Raw genomic sequence first — 21,072 nt, 5'->3', positions numbered from 1 at the left:
AGTTCAGGGCGTGAAAATGGTTGAAAAACCTCCTCCTCATTTATTTCGACGATGGGGGCACGTCGATGATGATGACGACGACGGGAAATACCCATTTATTCCAATGAGGCGACGATGTGTATATATACATATATAAATTTTTATATATATATATATACAACAGGTATGTGTGTGTATATATATAAACTTATGATTTTTTTTGTTTCTTACCTCGATGCATGCACACCCAATGTTCACTTGCATTGGCCAAATGTGGCCGATTGAATGAGCCAATGTCACAAGCCGATAGTTGCCAACAAGTATAGTGTAGTGTTGCCGATGAGCCGATTGTTGCCGATGGTCTTGTCGATAGATTTTTGCCGACTCCACCTTGTCCTTAAGAATTAGAATCTCAAACCAATGTATCTAATTTGCCTCTTTAAATTCAACTCATCTAATACCTAACATACATAGTCTAACACTATGACATAACAAAAGTATTATTAATAAATTAATTTATACCATGTATCCATATTTCATAAACTAGTCAAATAATTACATGATTCCCGTTACATCAATTACCGTACATTTACTTATCGAGCTTAAGTTTAACTAAAAATAGTGAAATTCGATTGAACTTTTTAGTTGAGACGAACTATGTTTCAAAGTTGAACTTAACAAACACCCTTTAAAAAAAAGTAGATATATGCAAAACTATTTTTTTCGTCTCAGTAAAAATGACTATTTTACTTAAGTTTTAAAAGAATGGTAATAATTATATGTTCTATTTTTCTTGAAAATCACGTATACTTTCTATTTTTGAGGTATAATTATATATTTTTAAAAATATGCTATAGAAATATTGTATTTATGCATTAAAACTTAAATATAAAAAATGAAATATATATAAATCTTTCTTCTTTTTTTTTTTTTAAAAAATAATAATAAATGAAGAAACTGTCTAAAAACGAAAATATGAACGTTTAAAATCGGAAAAAGGAGTAACGCCCCGTAAAAAATAAATACGACGTGGTTTCCACTAAACCAAAAATCCTCTTTCGAAATAGAAAGAAAAAAAAAAAGATCCGGCCAGCTCACAGCTGTAACTAAAACAGAAAAAATAAGAGTAAAGCCGATCGCAAATAATCAAAATCAATCTCAATCTCAATCTCAATCTCGTTAGGGTTTTTTTATTTCTCCGAAGAAGATCATATGGCAAGTCCTCGATTTGCAGTCACACCTGCAAATAATAATAACAATAATAATAATTTTAGGGTTTCAAATATAAAAAGCCCAAATACCCCTACATTAAGCGACGAAAGTATATGGAAACGTCTTCGTGAAGCAGGTTTTGATGAAGAATCTATTAAACGCAGAGATAAAGGCTCCCTCGTTGCTCATATTGCTAAACTCGAAGCCGAGGTTCACCCACTTTAATATATATATATATATATATTATATTATATTTTTATTATAATATAATGTTTGTTGTGTAAAGTTAGGTTATTTTATTCGATTTTTATTACCGCAGTAAAATATTGTACATGAAGTTTGATCATTGTTTTTATGACTTATGTAAAATGTTGTATTTATATATATAATTATAATAAAAATAAGTGTTCTTAAAAAGTAGTTCACAATTTGTATTAATTAGTTATATGTATATATACTTACATGTTATAATATTGTTGAGTTAAATGTATGTTGAGTTAATAGTGTGTTTATGAATTAGGAGGTTTTGTTTAATAGGGTAAGTGAAGTGATTTAGGTTTTTTTTTATTTATTGAATGTAGATATATAATTTGCAAAATCAAATGGGGATATTGATTATCGAGAAAAAGGAGTGGGTTGCTAACTACGAGGAGATGAAATCTGCTGCGGAGTCGGCTGAATTGGCGCTGAAGCGGGGTGAGGCTGTGAATATGTGTGCGTTGGCGGAAGGGAAGAAAAGGGAGGAAAGTTTGAAGAAGGCGCTTGGAATTGAGAAAGAATGCGTCTCCAATGTATGTATATTTTGGTTGTGAAGTTTGTTTTTGAATTGGGTGTTTGGTTTTCTTTTTGTCATAAATATTGGATTTTTTATAGATTGAGAAGGCGTTGCATGAGATGCGTGCGGAATGTGCTGAGGCAAAAGTTGCGGCTGATATTAAGTTAGCTGATGCACGGACTATGATGGAGGATGCTTTGAAGAGGATGGCTGAAGCTAATTTGAAGATGCAAGCTGCTGAGTCTTTGGAAGCGGAAGCTAGTAGGAATCGTCGTGCTGCTGAAAGGAAGTTGCATGAAGTTGAGGGCCGTGAAGATGATCTTAGGAGACAGATGAATGCTTTCAAGTCCGAGTATGTTTTCTTTTCATCGCTTGTTGAAACATGATTTTTACACGTGTGAATTTTAATTATTGTCACTTCATTAGCGTATTAATGGTTTGCAAATATGGTTGTGTATTTGTATTACAACAAGACAGTACAAAATGTAAGCAAGGTGTAGGTAGAGAGCACTGCGTATAAAGCATGTACAATGCTGCAGCTTTTTGAATGAACTTATATCTTGTAAAAGATCTAGCAACAATGTATAACACCTAATGCTTATTTCCATTCTCTGTGTCTTATTAAGTACATACTTTTATTGCATTGATGTTTTTTTTTTAAAGATAGTGTAACTTATGAGTTTTTGCTCTTTTAATTATTATCATTATAGGTGCGAGTCTAAAGAAAAAGAAATTCAGCTTGAACGACAATCTTTGTTTGAGAGACAGAAATCTGTTCAACAATCACAAGAGAGATTACTTGAAGGGCAGGCCTTGCTAAATCAACGAGAAGATTATATATTTAGCAGGACTCAGGAAATAGCTCGCCTTGAGAAGGAGCTAGAGGCTTCAAAATTAAACCTTGAGGAGGAGAAGAAATCTCTCAAAGAGGAAAAATCCAATTTGGACTTAAAAGCAACTTCGTTGGATGAAAGAGAAGAGGTTCGGTCAAATATTTTATTATCTGTTCTAAGTACATACTAGTAAAAGCTCTTGATAAATGTGAAGTGATGCATGAGTATTTATACGGGTGATTTCAGGATTTCACCAGGAAGGAAAATGAGTTAAAAATGAAGTATGAAGAGTTGCATAAGCAGCAAGAGTTAATTGCAAGCAAGGAATCTGTGAGTTACCTTGCCTTAATTGATAGATCTATATGGTTGTTTATAATTGCAATTACCAAGTATGCTTTCTTCTTTTTTTTTATATAATTGCTTATAGTTTGCTGCTTTTTTGTATCTCTGTAGGACCGAATTAAACAAGCATTGGCTGATCATGAAGCTGCTTTGAAAGAAAGAAGTTCCCAATTTGAAGCCGAGTTAGAAAAAAAACTCAAATTAACAGAGGAAATGATTGAGAGCAAGAGGCGGGCTTCAGAATTAAGGGAAGTCGAGCTTAGTCAGAGAGAGGATTTGATTTCAGAAAAGGAGCAAGATTTGGAAGTTCAGTCAAGAGCCCTCGGTGATAAAGAAAATGAACTTTCTGAAAAGATGAACGCTGTGGAGGAGAAGGAAAAAAGTATAATTTCTGCAGAGAAAGAGATAGAGTCGCAGAAAACTGTATTGCAGAGACAAAAAGAAGAGGTTAATCGAATGAAAGCTGACCTTCAAGAGTCATTGAAGTTATTAGATGATAAAAGCAAAGACATCTCTCATGCAGAGGAGAAAGTGGAGGCTAAGAGAACTGAAACAAATGAGTTAATGATATTGGAAGGCAGGTTGAAAGAAGAAATTGATTTGATAAGAGCTCAAAAACAGGAACTTGAGATTGAAGCAGACAAGCTGAAAACAGAGAAAGCGAAGTTTGAAGCAGAGTGGGAGATGATCGATGAAAAAAGAGAAGAATTGAGACTTGAGGCCGAGCGTATTGCAGAAGAAAGAGTTACAATTTCAAAGTTTTTGAAGGATGAACGTGATGTTCTGAAGTTAGAAAAGGATCTATTTCGTGAACAATATCAAAAAGATACTGAGTCACTTTCACGCGATCGGGAAGTCTTCATGAGAGAAATCGAGCAAGAACGATCTGATTGGTTCAGTAAAATTCAGAAAGAGCGTACTGATTTCTTGCTAGATATTGAGTTGCAGAAAAAGGAGTTGGAGAATTGCATTGAAAAGAAACGTGAAGAATTAGAAGGTTATTTAAAGGAAAAAGAGAAAGCCTTTGAAGAAGAGAAGAAGAAAGAACTCGAGTATATCTCATCTCTTAAAGAAATAGCAGCAAAAGAAGCAGAACAAGTTAACATTGAGATGCAAAGACTTGAAATGGAGAGGAAAGAAATTAATGTTGATCATGAGAGAAGGGACAAAGAATGGGCAGAATTAAATAATTCTATAGAAGAACTTAAAGTTCAAAGGGAAAAATTGGAGAAACAGAGGGAACTTTTGCATGCTGATCGAGAAGAGATTCTTGGTCAGATTGAGGAGCTGAAGAAACTTGAAAATGTAAAAGCTGTTCCTTATCGTATTGTAGCAAGTGAGATTGAAGAATGTGATTCAGATTCCCGGAAACATTCAAAAAGATATGTGAAACATCAGCGTAAGCTGGATTCAGCTCAGAAAAATGGCAGTCGTGAAGATGCTGCAATCAATTCGTCATCCAATAAGGAAATAAGTAATGGGTCACCTCCTCTCTCTGCTCCTTTTGGATGGCTTAAAAGATGTGCTAGTACTTTGCTGGAACAAACACAGAGTAACAAGAGAAGGAAGCAAAGTGAAGTGAAACAATCTGCGGAGACTATTAGCCCTCGGTACATTTTTTAATTTATTTATATCATGCTTACCTTGGTTCAGTTGACATGTTTTATCGAGTTTACCATCTTTGTTCTGTATGCAGTGGCTTATCATCACTGTTAAGCAATGTTGAGAATGAAAATGGAAGGCCTGCAGTAGGTACCAAGGAGACTACTGTATATATAGACAAGATCATCACAATTAGAGAAGTGACCTCTGTCAATGGTGCAAATGCTGTTAAAAATACTCAGGTAACATCTTGTGACTTAACATCTGTCATGTTTTGTTGAGTTAACGTTGAAAATACTGGTAATTTATGATATCACAGTCTTCAAATTTCATGGAATCTAATTACATGTATTGACTAGGAGGGCGAGCAGCAACTTGAACATAAAGATGATCTTGGATCAGATGATACCAGGAAATCCGCAAGCCAAAAGCTGAAGGGACAAGTTGTAGATTAAAGTAGTGATTGGTGTGCATAATAACCCATATATATTAGGGTTTTAGTTACATGTATGTGAACCTTTCTCCTCATGCATTACTTTTCATGGTTAGGGTTTGTTGTCATGAGTTTAAAGAAAGTCATCTTTTTTAGAGTTTGGTGTTGAGAGAAGTTTGACGATAATAGACGCAAATACCTATAGGCAATAGGTTTAGAGGAGGGTTTCTCTAACCACTTTTTCGGGTGTTAATGTGTTTTGCCCGCATAGTCTTAACCACTTAAGCATGTATAATGGCTTAAGGTTTTTGGTTGGTTTGGAGTTGTATATGGTTTCCTAACCTTGGCTTAAATTTGGTGTCAATTGTGGTCAGTTGGTAAACTGATGCTGCTTGTTGAACTATATTTGTGTAAGATATTCTTTAGCTTTATTATTTCTTTGTTTTTCTTTTATTGCCCTTGAGTTGGTAGCTGATTCATAATCTTTCGAGTTTTAATCATTCAAACTTTAAAAATGCCGTGTTCATTTTTTACATCGTCTTTATATTTATTTCGTTCTGCGTTAAGTAATGAGTTTATGGTCAATATTCAAAGCTGATAGAACCTAAAGCCATGGAGTTTTTTTCTGTGTTGGCTCACTGTTAGTACAAAGTTTATATTAACAACATGCATGAGACAATGAGAGACATCGGAATTGGACCAGGCTTTGGAAATGAAAAGCTCGATTGTATATTTGTATATGGCTACAAGCTAGTCAAACTATAGAGCCTAACTAGTGAACTCAACTTCTTGTTTTGTATGCAACATTTTTTAGTTTGGTAGCCAGAAGAGAGGAGTTTGTTTACCACTTCTTACTACGAATCTAAAGAAATTGACTATTAAATTATCGAAATGGTCTACTATATCTACTCATATAGCTATTCATGAAGGAAAAAAGAACTATATCTACTCTTATATGGTGGGGTGACGGTTGGTGGTGGAGGCGGTGTCGAATGATTTAATATATTGATGTAAAAGTAATTGATATAAATGGTCAATGAAAATATATTGGAAGAAAAAAAAATTGATAGTGTAAGTAAAAATATTTTAAATGGTATTAAATAAAAATATTACATAAGTTTCAGCATTTCCATAAATAAGAAGATATTATTTTTATAATATAGTATAGAAACATAGATATAGATATAGATAATCCACAACTTACAAGTACAAACAAGCTAGAAGCTATGTGGTGGTCAAAGGTGGTTATAATAACTTTACAATATATATATAAAACTTTATATTTTTAAAGTATTATTTTCATAAATTTTATTAATTTTAAAGTGATTGACAATCTTAGAGTAGTGTGATTGAAATTTGTAATTTAACTTTACATTTATTAGTATTATAAAAACTGTTCGATTACTTTAGAATAAAAATTTTGACTCCACCAATACAAACAAGTCTTTCTCTATGAATACAATAAGAGAAAAGTGTAGATAATATAAATACGAAGATCTATAGTTCATACGTATCAATGTAATAATGATTACTTGTGGTAGTCTTTGAAGAATGTAAACCGACAAAATAATCTTTAATACTCGGTATCTATGTCATAATTTCTGATGTATGATAGTAAGGGACCCCATGGACACGTTTTTATTTTGGGCAGGTGTTTGTGTGTTCCCTTGCATGTGATGCCCATATTATACCTCTCATATAACACTCACTAGTCACTACCCAATACCCATCCCATCACATCTCATATCAAATACGGAGTATATTAGTATTTTACTCTCCTTATGAAAAACCAATGAAATCTTCGGTACCATACTCTTTTCAATGTGGAAAGTGTAGGTTTCCTTCACCATAATCTAATATTTTTTAATAAATAGTTAGTTGTTGCAATGTGGTGGTTTGAGGTTGCAATTGACCGAGCCAACTTTAAGCTTTAGACTGAATAAGCTCAACTAGGTTCAAGATTGGCACAATAGGTCGACAAATTTCATTATGCATTGTGCAACTCGACTTGATTATGATTGGAATAAGGCTCGAAAAGCTCAATAATATACTAAAGTTAAAAGATAGTACCATAAGTTAAAAGTCAACATTATAAGTACAAAAATAACTATATTTCAGTATTATTATTTTTAGAAGTAAACTTCAAACTACATTTCAGCATTTCGACACCAATACTCTTAAACTCAATTTTAACATTAACATAAATCATTTCTAACATTAACATAAATCAAAAAGGGTGATTAAAGTTCAAATATCTCAATTATTTTAACAAAGCTTCAAAAGCTCGAAAATATACCTTACTCGTGAAACTCGATAACCATTAACGCAGAGGCTATATCAGAAGCTCGAATTTGATAATAGCTCAATTACTCGATGGAAGTTTGACGACTAAGTTGCAGTCATATTGTTGTTGATCTTTTTTGAACATTCGATTCAACTTGGACCGGATGTGATCGGAAGCAATTTAGAGGAAAATGACAGAGACATACCCCCCCCCCCCCCCCCCCCCCCCCCTTCCTTTTTTTATACATAGTGCATGTGATTACTACCAACACTCGTACGATGTTACCAATTACGTCACAACTCGTCTACGGTCTTACAATTATGTCACAACTCGTCTTTGACCTGATTAAAATTTGACATTGAATACTAATTAATAATAACAACATATATAGTATATACTAAAAAGTACCCGTGCGGTACGGCGATGATGGCGACGTGCGGTGGTGGTGGAGGTGACAGTGGTGGCCGGTGGTGATGTGATGGCGGCGATGGTGGCAGCAACGAATATTGGCGTACGGCGATAGCGGCGATGATGTTGGCGGCGGCGATTGGTGGTGATGGTGACAGCGGCAAGTAGTGTAAGTTATTGATGTAATGCGGTTTTGATGAATTGTGAAATATTGAAACTTAAAATTCAACAAAATGAGATTTGTTGTATAATATAATATAGATGTAGATAGATAATTAGATTAGGGTTCGACTGTAGATTTGTATGAGATGAGATTGTTAGGGGTATTTTGGGTACATTCAATGGATGAATTAGAATAAGGTTGAATTTGTAGGGGTAATTCAGGTATTTCAATATCTTAATTAAGTAACGAGGGAGTTAAGTTTGTTTTATAAGGTATTATAGATAGATATGTGTATCTAATTAATATTCTTTTATTTGCAAGATATTATTCTCATAATCTAGTAATTAAGTTAAACATATTTTATTGTCTAGGGGGAATTACGCTTACCTAATTTTTAGTACAAGTGGCTACATGATTTGCTATGACCTTTTACTATCGTCTGACCGTTACTGATGCTTTTGTTTCTGTTCAATACATAATGACTGAAGCTAAGTTTGGTTGGTTAATCCGATCAGTTCATCGATGGTCGGCAAGTATGATGGTCCTAATGATGATCCTACATGTATTTTGTGTATATCTCACCGGTGGATTTAAAAAACCTCATGAATTAACTTCGTTACAAGTATGGTTCTGGGCGTATTGACTGCCTCTTTTGATGTAACCGGTTATTTCTTACCTTGGGACGAAATTGTTTAATGATAGTTACATGTTTGAATTTTAAAAACCATAGAACCTTACCTGGTCAGTGGGAGTTTACTTGTATTCTGATGATGGAATATTGGAAGACTAAAACATGTGACACGTACAGTAGTGTTAAGTTGTCTACCTAATTATATATAAATGACAACAAAAGTATATAATTAAAGGGAAAGGTTAAGTAAAGTATACAGTACCTATTTTAGGTAAAACAGGGGATTATGTAAAATGCAAGGGGAGGTTATGTAAAATTCAGTGGGGTTATATATGTTTATTAAATTCAAAGGTTTAATTTGTAACTTTTTTAAAAGGGGAGTACTTAAGTTTAGGTAAAGTCTACAGTACGGATCATTTTCCTTATAACTAAAAAAAAAAAAAACTTGATCTATCCAAATTACCCTCTCTTTTATCCATTAGTTTGAATATCATCACCTAATATACTTATAATACCAGTAAATCTCAAACATTTATTTTTTACTCTTTCCTTAAATCTGTACCACTTATTTTTTTCTCTCTCCTCCATAAGTCATTTTATTCATCTAACTCATTCAAAATCTTTGATCTCAAAAACCGTACATCGATAAGTTATAAAACTATATGGGTGTTCTTAAAATTTCATGCTCTTTCGTTAGAGATGTCATTCGATATACTTTTGACGAATTTTTAAATCCGAGGCGGAGCCTGTATGGCCAAGGGCGGAGCCTGTTCATGTAGATCACCCTATCACCGATCACTCTATGACCTATCATCCCACTATCTCACTGACGCACCGCACGGACATTTGGCTAGTAACTAATTTAACTATATACTGTGTATATAGTATATAATGTTATAAGCAATACTGAAACCATATATCTAGATTATAGATACATAAGCCGGGTTTAATTAAGTTTCTTAACAATTAACCATGTCAAACGACTCATTAAAACAAATTAACTTGGAACCTTTTGAGCGTTAACGTAGCATTCCCTGTTAGGATTATTTTCAAACTCAAAGTCAAACGCAAAAGTAACAACACATACAAATTTGTATGAAAGAAAAGAACACAAAAATTATGTGATTAATTAGGCAGATTGAGTTCTACTTGGTTGTTAATCAACGACTGACTTGATCGAATAACTGATTATGATAATTCTAGTTAATCACACCTACTTGCTCTTCAAAGATATATGTAACAAATCAAGGCCCTAAACAAACTCGATCTAGTCATGATGATTTCGCGACGTGTTTGGCTACATGTTGTATAAAAGTGCAATATAATGATCACTATATATATATATATATATCGATATTCGCAGTCACTAAAACTTTTTATTATACCAAAACACAATTGCTCTAATAATTTATCGACTAATCACATCTCTTTATTTTTTAAAGTTGACTTTTATTTTCATTTTGGACTTTTATTTACACCGTTTTTTTTTTAATTAAAAATTTACACTTTTTATCCAATAATTTTAATATAATAAATAAATAATAATAGCTAATAGAATAATACGGAGTAGTTAATATATATCAGAAATATGTTCTATTATATAAATATAAAATTAATTAATTAAAAATAATTTATTATTTAATATTGATAATGTCGTAAGCTCCATGTATTAGGCACGAGCCTAAATTGTAACAACCGCCTTAGAAATGTAGTAAATAAAATCCACAAATTTTAACTTAAGTTCTTGATATATTTTAGACTCAAGTATGTATTTACATGAAGGCCCATTTGATCTTAAACCTTGAATTATAAGACGAGTTCATAATTTATTATGATAAAATACTAGATTTCGAGTCGTAAACGATCGTATTTATGAAAGTTCTAGCCCTAACATATTCACAAATAGTCCCTATATTTATTAAGATCATTATTATTGGAAAAACTATAAATAGAAGAACTTAGTGAGAGAAACTCATTCCTTCATCTTCTTCATCTCACCTCTCTCTCTCTCTAAAACACACACTTGCAGCCTCCATTCATACACACAAAATTCATCTTTTGATTTTTGGTTGTTAAACCAAAATTATTTGTACTTTTAGCATCATTGTGATAATCAAAACACATTTCTGAAATCAAATCTCAGATAACAACAACAAATTTTGAGTTTTTGATCAAATTAAAAGTGTACTTTTTCAAGTTTATGTTCTTGATGATTTGGTCCAATTTTTTGAATGAACAACGTATTAATAGCTAATGAGTTTGTGTCTAAATGTGTTTAGTAACCTTTTTGTGAACAAATTTGGGTCATAACATGCTTTAATCTACAAAACCCATTTTTAAAAATAAGGGAAAACTTGCTCTTGATGTGCCACATCTTGTTCATGTTATAGATGGTCTTGAAATTGTTAAAAGTGTTATTGGTTAGTGTTATTATGTATATATGTACTAGTTTTATGTTCTAACAAGTCCTGAAATCGATCTAGATCTTCGTATTATATTCATATGTTGTTCAGCTCGTTTGGGGCAGTGGGACGGTCCTAGATGGGACGATCTTGGTCCCCAAGATCGTCCTAGGGCAGCCTATGCTCTCTCTTGGTTGCTCGTTTGATCTCGTGTGAATGTTGTGATGTGATGTTGAGTTGATACACTACTGGGTAACTGATCTTCTAAGATCGGTTTGGCTCAACTTGTGTTCTTGAATCATGAAAGACTTTGTCCTTGAGTCACAAAATGTGAGACGATCTAGGCTAAAGAAACACTAGGACGGTCTTGTGACTTAGAAACCTAAAACGACCTTGGGCATATGGACATATGAAACGATCTTAAGCCTTGACACTTGAAACGATCTTGAATCATGAAGAATGAGACGATCTTGACTAGATGTTACCTAAGACGATCTTGAACCTAGACAACCTATGACGATCTCGACTGGATGTTACCTAGGACTATCTTGGTTGGGAAGCTAGGACGACCTTGAGCCAAAAACCCTAGACGAACTTGTTCTATAACTCCTTATGCTTAAATCTAAATCAATCTAAACACGTACTTGATCACCAAACCAATTCATAACATCATTATCACTTGATCAATCACATTAGAGGCTACATATTTACATCAAAGCTAGTTCATAAATCGATCGAAAACAATGTACATGATGCAAACCCTAATTAGGTACACAAAGACATGTTCTACCTTGATTTTTAAAGTACGAGTCCTATGAACAACTAAATCGAGTTCTTAAAGTTAAAGTTCATTATCTAAAGACACGTTCAACTTTTTATCATGGTAATCACTTGTGTGTGAGTTCTAGGACGTTCATATCGAGTCCAGTTTGAGAACTTAAAGTTCATTTAAACACTTTTCGAGTCAAAACGTTCAAAGATCTTCAAAGGACCAAATCATCAGTTCATCAAGGACAACTCAGTGAATAATTAATCAGAAGAACTAATACATGTATTCATCTGTGCTCAATGACTTGTGATTAGGTTGACATCAAGACATACTTGGATTCAAATAGATATATTCTACCTATATATGTGCTTGTTCTCTGTGCTTGTAAAGTACGCTTGTACCAGATCACTGTGAGTCTTCGTAGCCCCTACTTCTTTACTTATGTTTTGGGATGAAAGGAATACTACACATGCTTTTATATGCCGTAACTACTTTTATTATTCTATGGCTGTTTGACTACTTTTTGACATACTAGCCGGTCATATTGATGACTGTGAGTGCTCGATTGATACATATTAGCCGGTCATATTGATGACTGAGAGTGCTCGATTGATACATACTAGTCGGTCATATTGATGACTGTGAGTGCTCGATTGATACATATTAGCTGGTCATATTGATGACTGTGAGTGCTCGATTAATACATACTAGTCGGTCATATTGATGACTGTGAGTGCTTGATTGATACATATTAGCCGGTCATGTTGATGACTGTGAGTGCTCGATTGATATACTTGCCGGTCATGTTGATGACTGTGTGTGCACGATTAATATATGCTAGCCTGGTACCGTAAGTGCACGTTTATACTCAAACACATAATTATGTGCAAAGTTAGTCTCTAGCCACATCATACTACTTTATTCTCAACATTCTATTGACGGCATAAAACATATTTATACAACTTGTTTATTTACTCAAACCTACGAACTCACCAACCTTTGTGTTGACACGTTTAAGTATTCCTTTCAGGTAATCAAGCAAATCGTAGCTAGGATTGATAGCATGAGACTTTTAACAGACTGCAGGCTAGGTTTTGAAGTTTGCATGCTTTTGTTTATGCTCGATGGCAATATGCCTAACCTTTTCCCCTGCGTGGGAACTTATCTCATCTTTATTTGAATGCTTGTTTTAACTTGTGTGTGATGACTACTATTTATGCTTAATGTATGCACTCATTTAGTATTCCTATGTAACATCCATGTGCGCGTGTGCTTTATCTTACATCCCGAGTTTTCCGCCGCTGTCGGGGTGTTACATAAATCTAGTTACAAATTAAGTAGTATTAAGTCAAAATCATATCAATGATGAGTTGATGGAGTGGTTTGGAGTTCCCCTAGTGACCTATAGGTCTCAGGTTCGAATCTCCTTCCCACCAACTTTGAGATATAGGTAGTCCTTCTATGAGGGCTTGACTTGGGTATACCCAGATTCAAATCTGAGGGGGCATGGTTTACTCCTATTAATTGTCGTGCCTTCGAGCGGATTAGTAGGGGGTTTTCCCCCATTGGGTATGTGAAATAGACATTTTTATTTCAAGCACGCGCAGACCCGTTTAAGACAACGTATGCTAGATCTCTCGCTATCGAATCGTGGCATGAAGTTTCAAACGAAATTCACAATTCAAAAAAAAAGTTCAAAATCTTGAAAAGTTATACGAGTATAAACAAAATAGAAAAACACATGTACGTACTATGATTGTGGTTTAAAACTTGAAACCAGTGACGACAAGCCCACCGATCATGATGCCACCTTGTCTTAAAAAGCACAAAAAATGGTCGGTTTGAAGAAAGAAAATATTAAATAGTTGCTTAATTATTATACATTAATAATGTTATTATTAATATTAATGTAAATAATTAAAAACGTACTGATATGTGGGGATCGGAGCCGACGTCGGCAGTCCAAGTATCAACGCCTGTAGGTAGCCGCGGATAACGGCGAGCGCTGCCATCTTTACATATGTACTCCGTCTATTATTATTACTATTATTACTTATTTCCAAACTTCACTCTAAGTTACGACTGGCCATCGATCGAGCATACCAATGGTCATGTTAACATAAAAAGATGGGTGTTATACGTTAACGCCATTAACACCAAACGGTAATTATTGACTAAGTAATTAGAGCTTACTTACTTGTTCTCAAAATAGGTGGTCAGGCTAGTACGGAAATCGGGATCCACTATAACAAAATAATAACCTCAAAAACCAGACTCCATAATACGCCATTGCTTTCTGATTTCTAATCGACCATTGTTTTTTCCAAGTTGTTTGGTTAAAGTAGTGTGTCTTTTTTAAAAAGGTAATTAGCTGAAAACTCTCTAGTCTCATGTATGTACCGTCTTAGTACTCAGAATACGTATTGCATAGAATTCATGTCCGGTGACTCACCATTATCACACATGAATCAAACGATATAATTTCTCCATTTGTCTTTGGTTAGATTTGAACATGTGACTTACAGTTTTTATTATGAGACCATGTGATCACATGATGACGATACCAATTAATTTATAATCAATTGGTAGTTGTGTCTTTCTAGTTTATATATATTGGAAACTAATTATACTTATATTGTGTTATATATTAGGAAAAACAAACAACTCTGAGCTAGCTAGATGGTAATCCAAGAAAAGGAAGCTGAAAGTAAGGTTGTTCTTTATCTACAAATAGATGGAGAATCCCTCGTAATTCAATATTTAGGGGGCTCATCATTAATTTATTTTCCAAAGAAATATTAAAATACTAGATTGTAAAAAGTTTTTCATCTAAATTTAAATTTAGATGAGAGAAAACCTCATGTTTACTTTTGCCTATTTAAGAATTTGTTAAGTCTATGTACATTGACTCGGCTTATTCAAATTAACACTTGCACATATAACTCGTAATGTCAATAAGGTTAGTGGCCATTAATAATTAAGGTATTTGACCTTAAGTAAATCAATATGGGTTACATATAACTCGTAATGTCAATAAGGTTAGTGGTCATTAATAATTAAGGTATTTGACCTTAAGTAAAACAATATGGGTTCGAGTCTTAAGTTGCATGCTAAACATTTATATAGCTTACGAATAGAAGCAAAATATGTAGATTGCGCTCAAAAATATATTATAAGTCATAACAGATACGTATACCAGTTTAAATATTGTATTTCTATGTTAGATAACGCATTAATATTAGTTAATTATTATGTGTCTAGATATCTTTTAACGACAAAAAGTTATAAATAATTAGTTCTATAATAAGATATGTTCTGATCTCCTTTCAATAAATTAAGATTGCCCAAAATTATTAAATTGTCACTTGTAGAGGTAATCATAGTTAGTTTGTGATAGGACCAATCATCAATAGATGGATTGGTATATGGTGAAAGATCATAGATTCAAATTTTGGTGTGAGTAAAATCCTTATAGGAATGGAGACAAGAGTTTTTCCAGTATAGGTTTCTCCTAAAATTGGAATTTAGTATATGAAAAGGCATGCCGCTAAGCCTAAATTTAACGTTAAAAAAATATAATAAGTTTGTTATATGTGCATATGACCCAATAATATAGGTTTAGTTAGTCAACAGGTGCTATTAAACTATTACTCGAATTTTAATAACTCTTAATTATATGAACTTAATTAAGTGAACGCAGTATATAATCAAATCCTTTACTTTGAACAATTCAAAAAGGTTACATGAAAATTACTTCATTGTTTTACAAAGTAATTAAAGAAAGCAGCATATGCCCCTACTAATCCATATATGGATTGAGTGCCACTTTCTATACACGTACTATATCATCCCCTTAAAATAAAAATATATCAAACGTATATCAAGTCCCAAAAATAAAAATAATAAAATAAAGATCAAAAAATTCACAAAAGTATAATCAATCGATCGATCGATCGATGGGCTAACGTTGTTCCCCAACTTCGAGTTGGTTTAACGAAAGCGAAAAAACCCATTTGGGTAATGACTTTGTTCTCCTTGCACTATTTTGTAGTATCTTTTGTTGTCGAGACACATTGTTTTTCTTGGACGACATCAAGCAGTCCACAAATGACTTGACCCGTTGCAGCGCCAACGTTAAGGTTTCCTTCGACATATTAGCGAAGCAAACCCTGAACCAACCCGGTTCAACGCAATGACATGATGAACCGGGTGAAATGTTCAACTTGACATCATACACAATTTTTTGCCACAACTCCATTTCTCCTTCAAATGTTTGTGACCTCAAAAGATGCCTCATGTCCACCCAACAAAATAAACCAGCATTACTCTTTAAACATCGAATCCCGGATTTTTGAAGCCCCTTCACCATGGTTTCTTGCCGGTTCTTCAACCTCTTTCGGTTCTCCAACAAATAAGTTTTCGTGAACTTCCGGTCTGAAAGCATTTCTGATAGTAAATATTGAGTTTGAGATGAAACCAACCCGAAGCTTGACATTTTTGTAGCAGCGGAAACCACATCTGCATTGCTAGAGTAAATTGCTCCTATACGAAAACCCGGTAGACCAAGATCTTTGGAAAGGCTATAAACAATGTGAACTCGCTTAGAAACTTCATTTTGCATGAGGTTTTTGTTCTTTAAAACCTCCATTATGCTAACAAAATTTTGTGAGCCAAAAACGGTGCCCGAGTAGACTTCATCACTAATAAGGTGTATATTCTTTGTAGATATGAAGTTGACTATAATATCGAGCTCATTGGAGTTCAATGTTGTTCCTAATGGATTTGAAGGATTTGTGATCAAAATACCCTTCACTTTAAGGTCTTGTTTTTGTGCTTGTTGGTAAGCTTCTTCAAGGGCATTTTTTGTAATCCGAAAAGCATTTGAGCTTGAGCAATGAATAGGAACGATTTCAGCTCCAGTTCGCCATTTGAGATCTCTATCGAATCTATAAATAGCGTAGAAAACAATATTAGAATCAGAAGTGGCAGAGTTGCTTTGCTGTCACGTTACTTAATTAGACATTCAGTTAAAGATATATATTATATATATAAGTAAGTAATGTGAACATACCCTGGATAATATGGCGTAGGAATGAGGAAAGCGTCCCCAGGGTTAGCGACACAAAACATCAAAGTTTCGTTGGCGGAGGTCGCCCCGGCAGTGAGTACAAGGTTGTTTGGATCGAAAGTAATTGTGTTTCCTCTTGTTTCCGACATGAACTTCACTAATGCCTATAAAAAAGGAAACGTATATACATAATATTTAATTAGTTAAATACGAGAATAAATAGTCCAAAAATTATATATAAGGTTTGTAAAATAAAGAAAGTGGTAATTATATATATGACTTACATTTTTGAAAGAAGGAAGACCATGATAATCTTGGAAGAGAGCAAGTTCTTTAAAGATGGATTGATCATCTTTTTTGAACCCGGTCACATCCGGGTTGTTCTCGAACCATGACTCGAAAAGATCAAATGATAATTGGTTTTCTGCAAGGCCCATTTGGATGATACCATTAGGATTGTCAATCTCGTGGTAAGGATTCTTTTCATATTCTTCCCATCCAAGAAAATATGAAGAATCTTGCCCATGAGCATTACACTCAGTAACCTTTTTAGACAACATCACTACAAATTGAATTGGTAATTTCGTGTTAGACAATGCCTTCAAATTTTCTAGAAAAATATTGGTAATTATTTAGATGTGTTTGAAAATAATGGTTGAAGTTGTTGAAATGATGAGATGGAAAAAGTGATGATCAAAAGGAGGACACATTTGATTGTGTTGTGTATTGGCCAGTATATATAGAGTGTGGAGGTGTAGTTGACTAATGAGTTTTACTTAAATGACACTAAACAGTTTGACCTTTGGGTTAATTAGCAGGCTTTAATCTTTGTTTGCGTTTTACTCGATCTGATGTTTGTACTCTGATTTTCACGCGCATTCTTGTACATGCTCCACCGTCATTCGTACGTGTTTTCCACGTGGTAGGAGTTCATCTTTTACTAGTAATTCGAGCTTCCGATATAAAAACGATTTCGGTTCACATATCAACTTTCACTTTCACACATGCCACTTGGTTACTAACACTTGTTTAGAGTATCAAGTATATCTCTTACATTAACCGAATTGAAAGAGTTTTTCTTAACAATAAATTTGGGTTTTAAATGTATATATAAAAAAATAAGTAAGTACCCCATATCAATCTTGTATGGATTTTAGGTTTTAATACTTTGACGGGTATGAAAGAGGTTAATATATAAAAAATAATACTCCTATTACGATGGTGTAAATATGCTGCTTCTAGGTTTTATTTAAAATAGACAAAAAAGGACCTTTAGATTTACAAGACATTGAGATAGAGCTCTTGAATGTAACCACTTATACAATTCTTATTTCAAAATATACACAATTAATTATGAGGAAACCTCTATCTTCATCCCGAAAACTGTTTTGTTCATGCACAGAATTAAATCCAAAACTTTATAAGCTTAAAATTCTCCATATACTAATATATTGATGATTGATACTAAAATAGTTAAATAACCATCTAAACTAAAGTGGTTTAATGTAAGTCGGATCAACGTTATCATTATAAGTTTTATATATATTAAAAGACAATTAATCTAACCACTTATTAATCAGTCATAACTCTTAATTCTTTAAAGTTGAACATTGCTAGTTAATCAACTTAATTGTTAGTTTGTTGAAAGATTATTAGATAAGCAATCCACGATGTTAGAACTTACTATGTATGATTTAAGATGAAGATGTCTATGTGTTTTTAAAATCTCCTATATAAAGTATCTGGATACAAAATCCAAAATATTCGAAGTATTCACAAGTTATTGAAACTCTCTAGCAAAAGGTGCGTTTGTGTGAACTAGTAGTCTATCTTACAATTATGATCTCAAACAAATTGCAATGTCTTTCAATCATTCATAGAACGTATAAATCATTTTTTTCCACCTAAAAATTTAACTTGGATGATTTCATTTAATTAGTGAATAGACTAATCTCAAGGCAATTAATTTCATTTGCGAGTTGGTGAACCTCTGTTTCCGCGGGGATTTGATATCAAAAGTAGAACCTGTGCCTACATTAAGAGGCACAAGATGAATTGCCAATAGACCACCATGGTTGTAATGTATAGCCTATTAGTGTTAAATTAGATATTGTAATCAAATGCCATGTACTATATTGTTATTTTGCAAGAATATGAGAAAATAATATATCTAGCTTGAATATAACCATTGTTATCCGTTTCTCACCATTTCTCATAATAAAAACAACATGTATTCACATACAGCCATAAAGGTACTTATATTGGGATATTTTAAGCTTCAAGTATGTATCATATTAGAAAAAAAAAAACACTTTTTGTGATATACATATCTTAATGATAAAGTACCATAGTCTATTATCATGATTAATTTGTATCTTTTACTTCAGACCTTGTTCCTTTTCGGGACATATTTCAGTTCCATATGGCATTTACTAGCTACCCGAGTATCACGTAATCATGCAAACTGGTCTACAATTTAATCCAGTTATAGTATAATTCATATTATAATACAAATTAACTTTCACATCATAAAAATTACTTATCAAATTTAAGTTTAATCCCAAAATGTATTATAGGTTAGTGCTTAAGCACCAGCTTTACAAGCTAGAGGTCTCGAGTTCGAGACATGAAAAGACATTTGAAGAAATTTCACAATAAAGTCCTCTAGTGAAACAGGTTGGAGTCCTGCAGAGGGGCAAAGTTTTATCCCAGTTAAATGTCGTGCCTCCGGGTGGTTTAGTTGGGAGTTTCTCATCTTACTAGGTATTGAGGGTGAGGGGGTTCTCTAGTGCGAACCCTGTTAAGACAACGTAAGCTAGATCTCCTGTTGCGAGCAAATGATCCACACTTTTCAAAAAATAATAAAAATAAATGATCATGACCATGAACTCGAAGTCACAAGAACTCAAGAAGTACATTTATTTGTGCCTAGCATTTCAAATATAACATGACATATTCTGAACTAAGGGTGAGTACGGTTCGGTTTGGGTGGTTTTTAACTAAAACCGAACCGTTATAATTCGGTTTTTAAAAAATAAAAGTCTAAAACCATTGGGTTTTGGTTTTTTCGATTTGGATCTATTTTGGTTCGGTTTTAGTCAGTTTTTAACCACTTGTGGTTTGGGTCAAATTGAGTTTAAAAAGTTTATAAGTTTATACCCAATAATTACACCATAAATAATTTTAACAAGTTTTCAAAACAATATTATTAATAATAACACTACAACAATGGCAACAAATCCATAAAAGTAAGTTATAAAAACTTCAAACACATTTTATATATAACTATTTATATGTTTTACGCGTTGTTTAATTATACATTAATTATTAAGGCAAATCAACCTTGTTATGTATTTTCACTTAAAACATATAAATAATATTATTATATACACCTAAAAATGCAAATATATTAACATATTTACCAAAAGTTAATAATAAAATGATATAAAATAAAGTAAACAATATATATCTTTTGTTCGGTTCGGTTTTTATGGTTCTTTTTTTCATTAGATACCAAAACTGAACCATAACTTTCGGTTTTTAAAAAACCAAAACCAATAGTTTTTCGTTTTTTCGGTTCGATTTTTGCTCACTACTATTCTGAATAACGTATCACTTTGTACAATTGTCTTCATTAAATTCGTACACACGTTCACAAATGTCACACATTTTGCCAACTATATATTATCGTACTAATCGTAGTGTTATGGTTAACACACAGAAAACTATTGTACATAAATTAATTTAATTAAATATAATTATCAACCACTAACACGGTACCTGCGCAGGCGGAGGTAGTCGTGGCAGCAACTATTGGTAGTGGATGTGGCGTCAAGTGGTATAGATAATTGATGTAAAGGGTTAATGAAGATATTTTAAAAGATAAAGGATTGATAGTATAATTTTATCATTAATGTTAAGGGTAGTGTGTGTAAAAATATTTTAAAAGATGCTAAGTGAAAATATTACATATTTTTTTTAAGGAAAATGATATTGCTACAACAATAATTAGCCATCTACAACAATGATACAAATTTTATTATACAGTGTACAACTGTATAATGCAATTGTTGTTATAGATGGCTAAATATTGTTGTAGCAATATCATTCCCTATTTTTTTAACACTTCTAAAAATAAAATGTTATTTTTTTATTGGATTTTGCTAAACAA

At 33.0% G+C, this 21,072-nt stretch overlaps 2 protein-coding genes across 2 annotated transcripts; one reads left to right on the top strand and one right to left on the bottom strand.

The window, feature by feature from the left end:
- Window positions 1-1,010: 1,010 nt before the first annotated feature.
- On the top strand, window positions 1,011-5,629 carry LOC122588403 (protein CROWDED NUCLEI 4). Its single transcript, XM_043760508.1, has 8 exons — window positions 1,011-1,401; window positions 1,773-1,982; window positions 2,065-2,318; window positions 2,677-2,947; window positions 3,046-3,129; window positions 3,253-4,751; window positions 4,838-4,985; window positions 5,103-5,629. The coding sequence occupies exons 1-8, from the start codon at window positions 1,192-1,194 to the stop codon at window positions 5,196-5,198; spliced, it is 2,772 nt and encodes a 923-aa protein (XP_043616443.1). The 5' UTR covers window positions 1,011-1,191; the 3' UTR covers window positions 5,199-5,629.
- A 10,061-nt stretch (window positions 5,630-15,690) lies between these two features.
- On the bottom strand, window positions 15,691-17,461 carry LOC122589291 (1-aminocyclopropane-1-carboxylate synthase 9-like). Its single transcript, XM_043761567.1, has 3 exons — window positions 17,186-17,461; window positions 16,905-17,065; window positions 15,691-16,779 (listed from the first exon to the last, which is right to left on the bottom strand). Exons 1-3 carry the CDS (start codon window positions 17,459-17,461, stop codon window positions 15,795-15,797), a joined length of 1,422 nt encoding a protein of 473 aa, XP_043617502.1. The 3' UTR covers window positions 15,691-15,794.
- Between the last annotated feature and the right edge of the window lie 3,611 nt (window positions 17,462-21,072).

This window comes from Erigeron canadensis, chromosome 2 (assembly GCF_010389155.1).
Source record: "Erigeron canadensis isolate Cc75 chromosome 2, C_canadensis_v1, whole genome shotgun sequence".
Classification (NCBI taxonomy): Eukaryota; Viridiplantae; Streptophyta; class Magnoliopsida; order Asterales; family Asteraceae; genus Erigeron; species Erigeron canadensis.
This window is presented reverse-complemented; position numbering and strand designations above follow the sequence as displayed.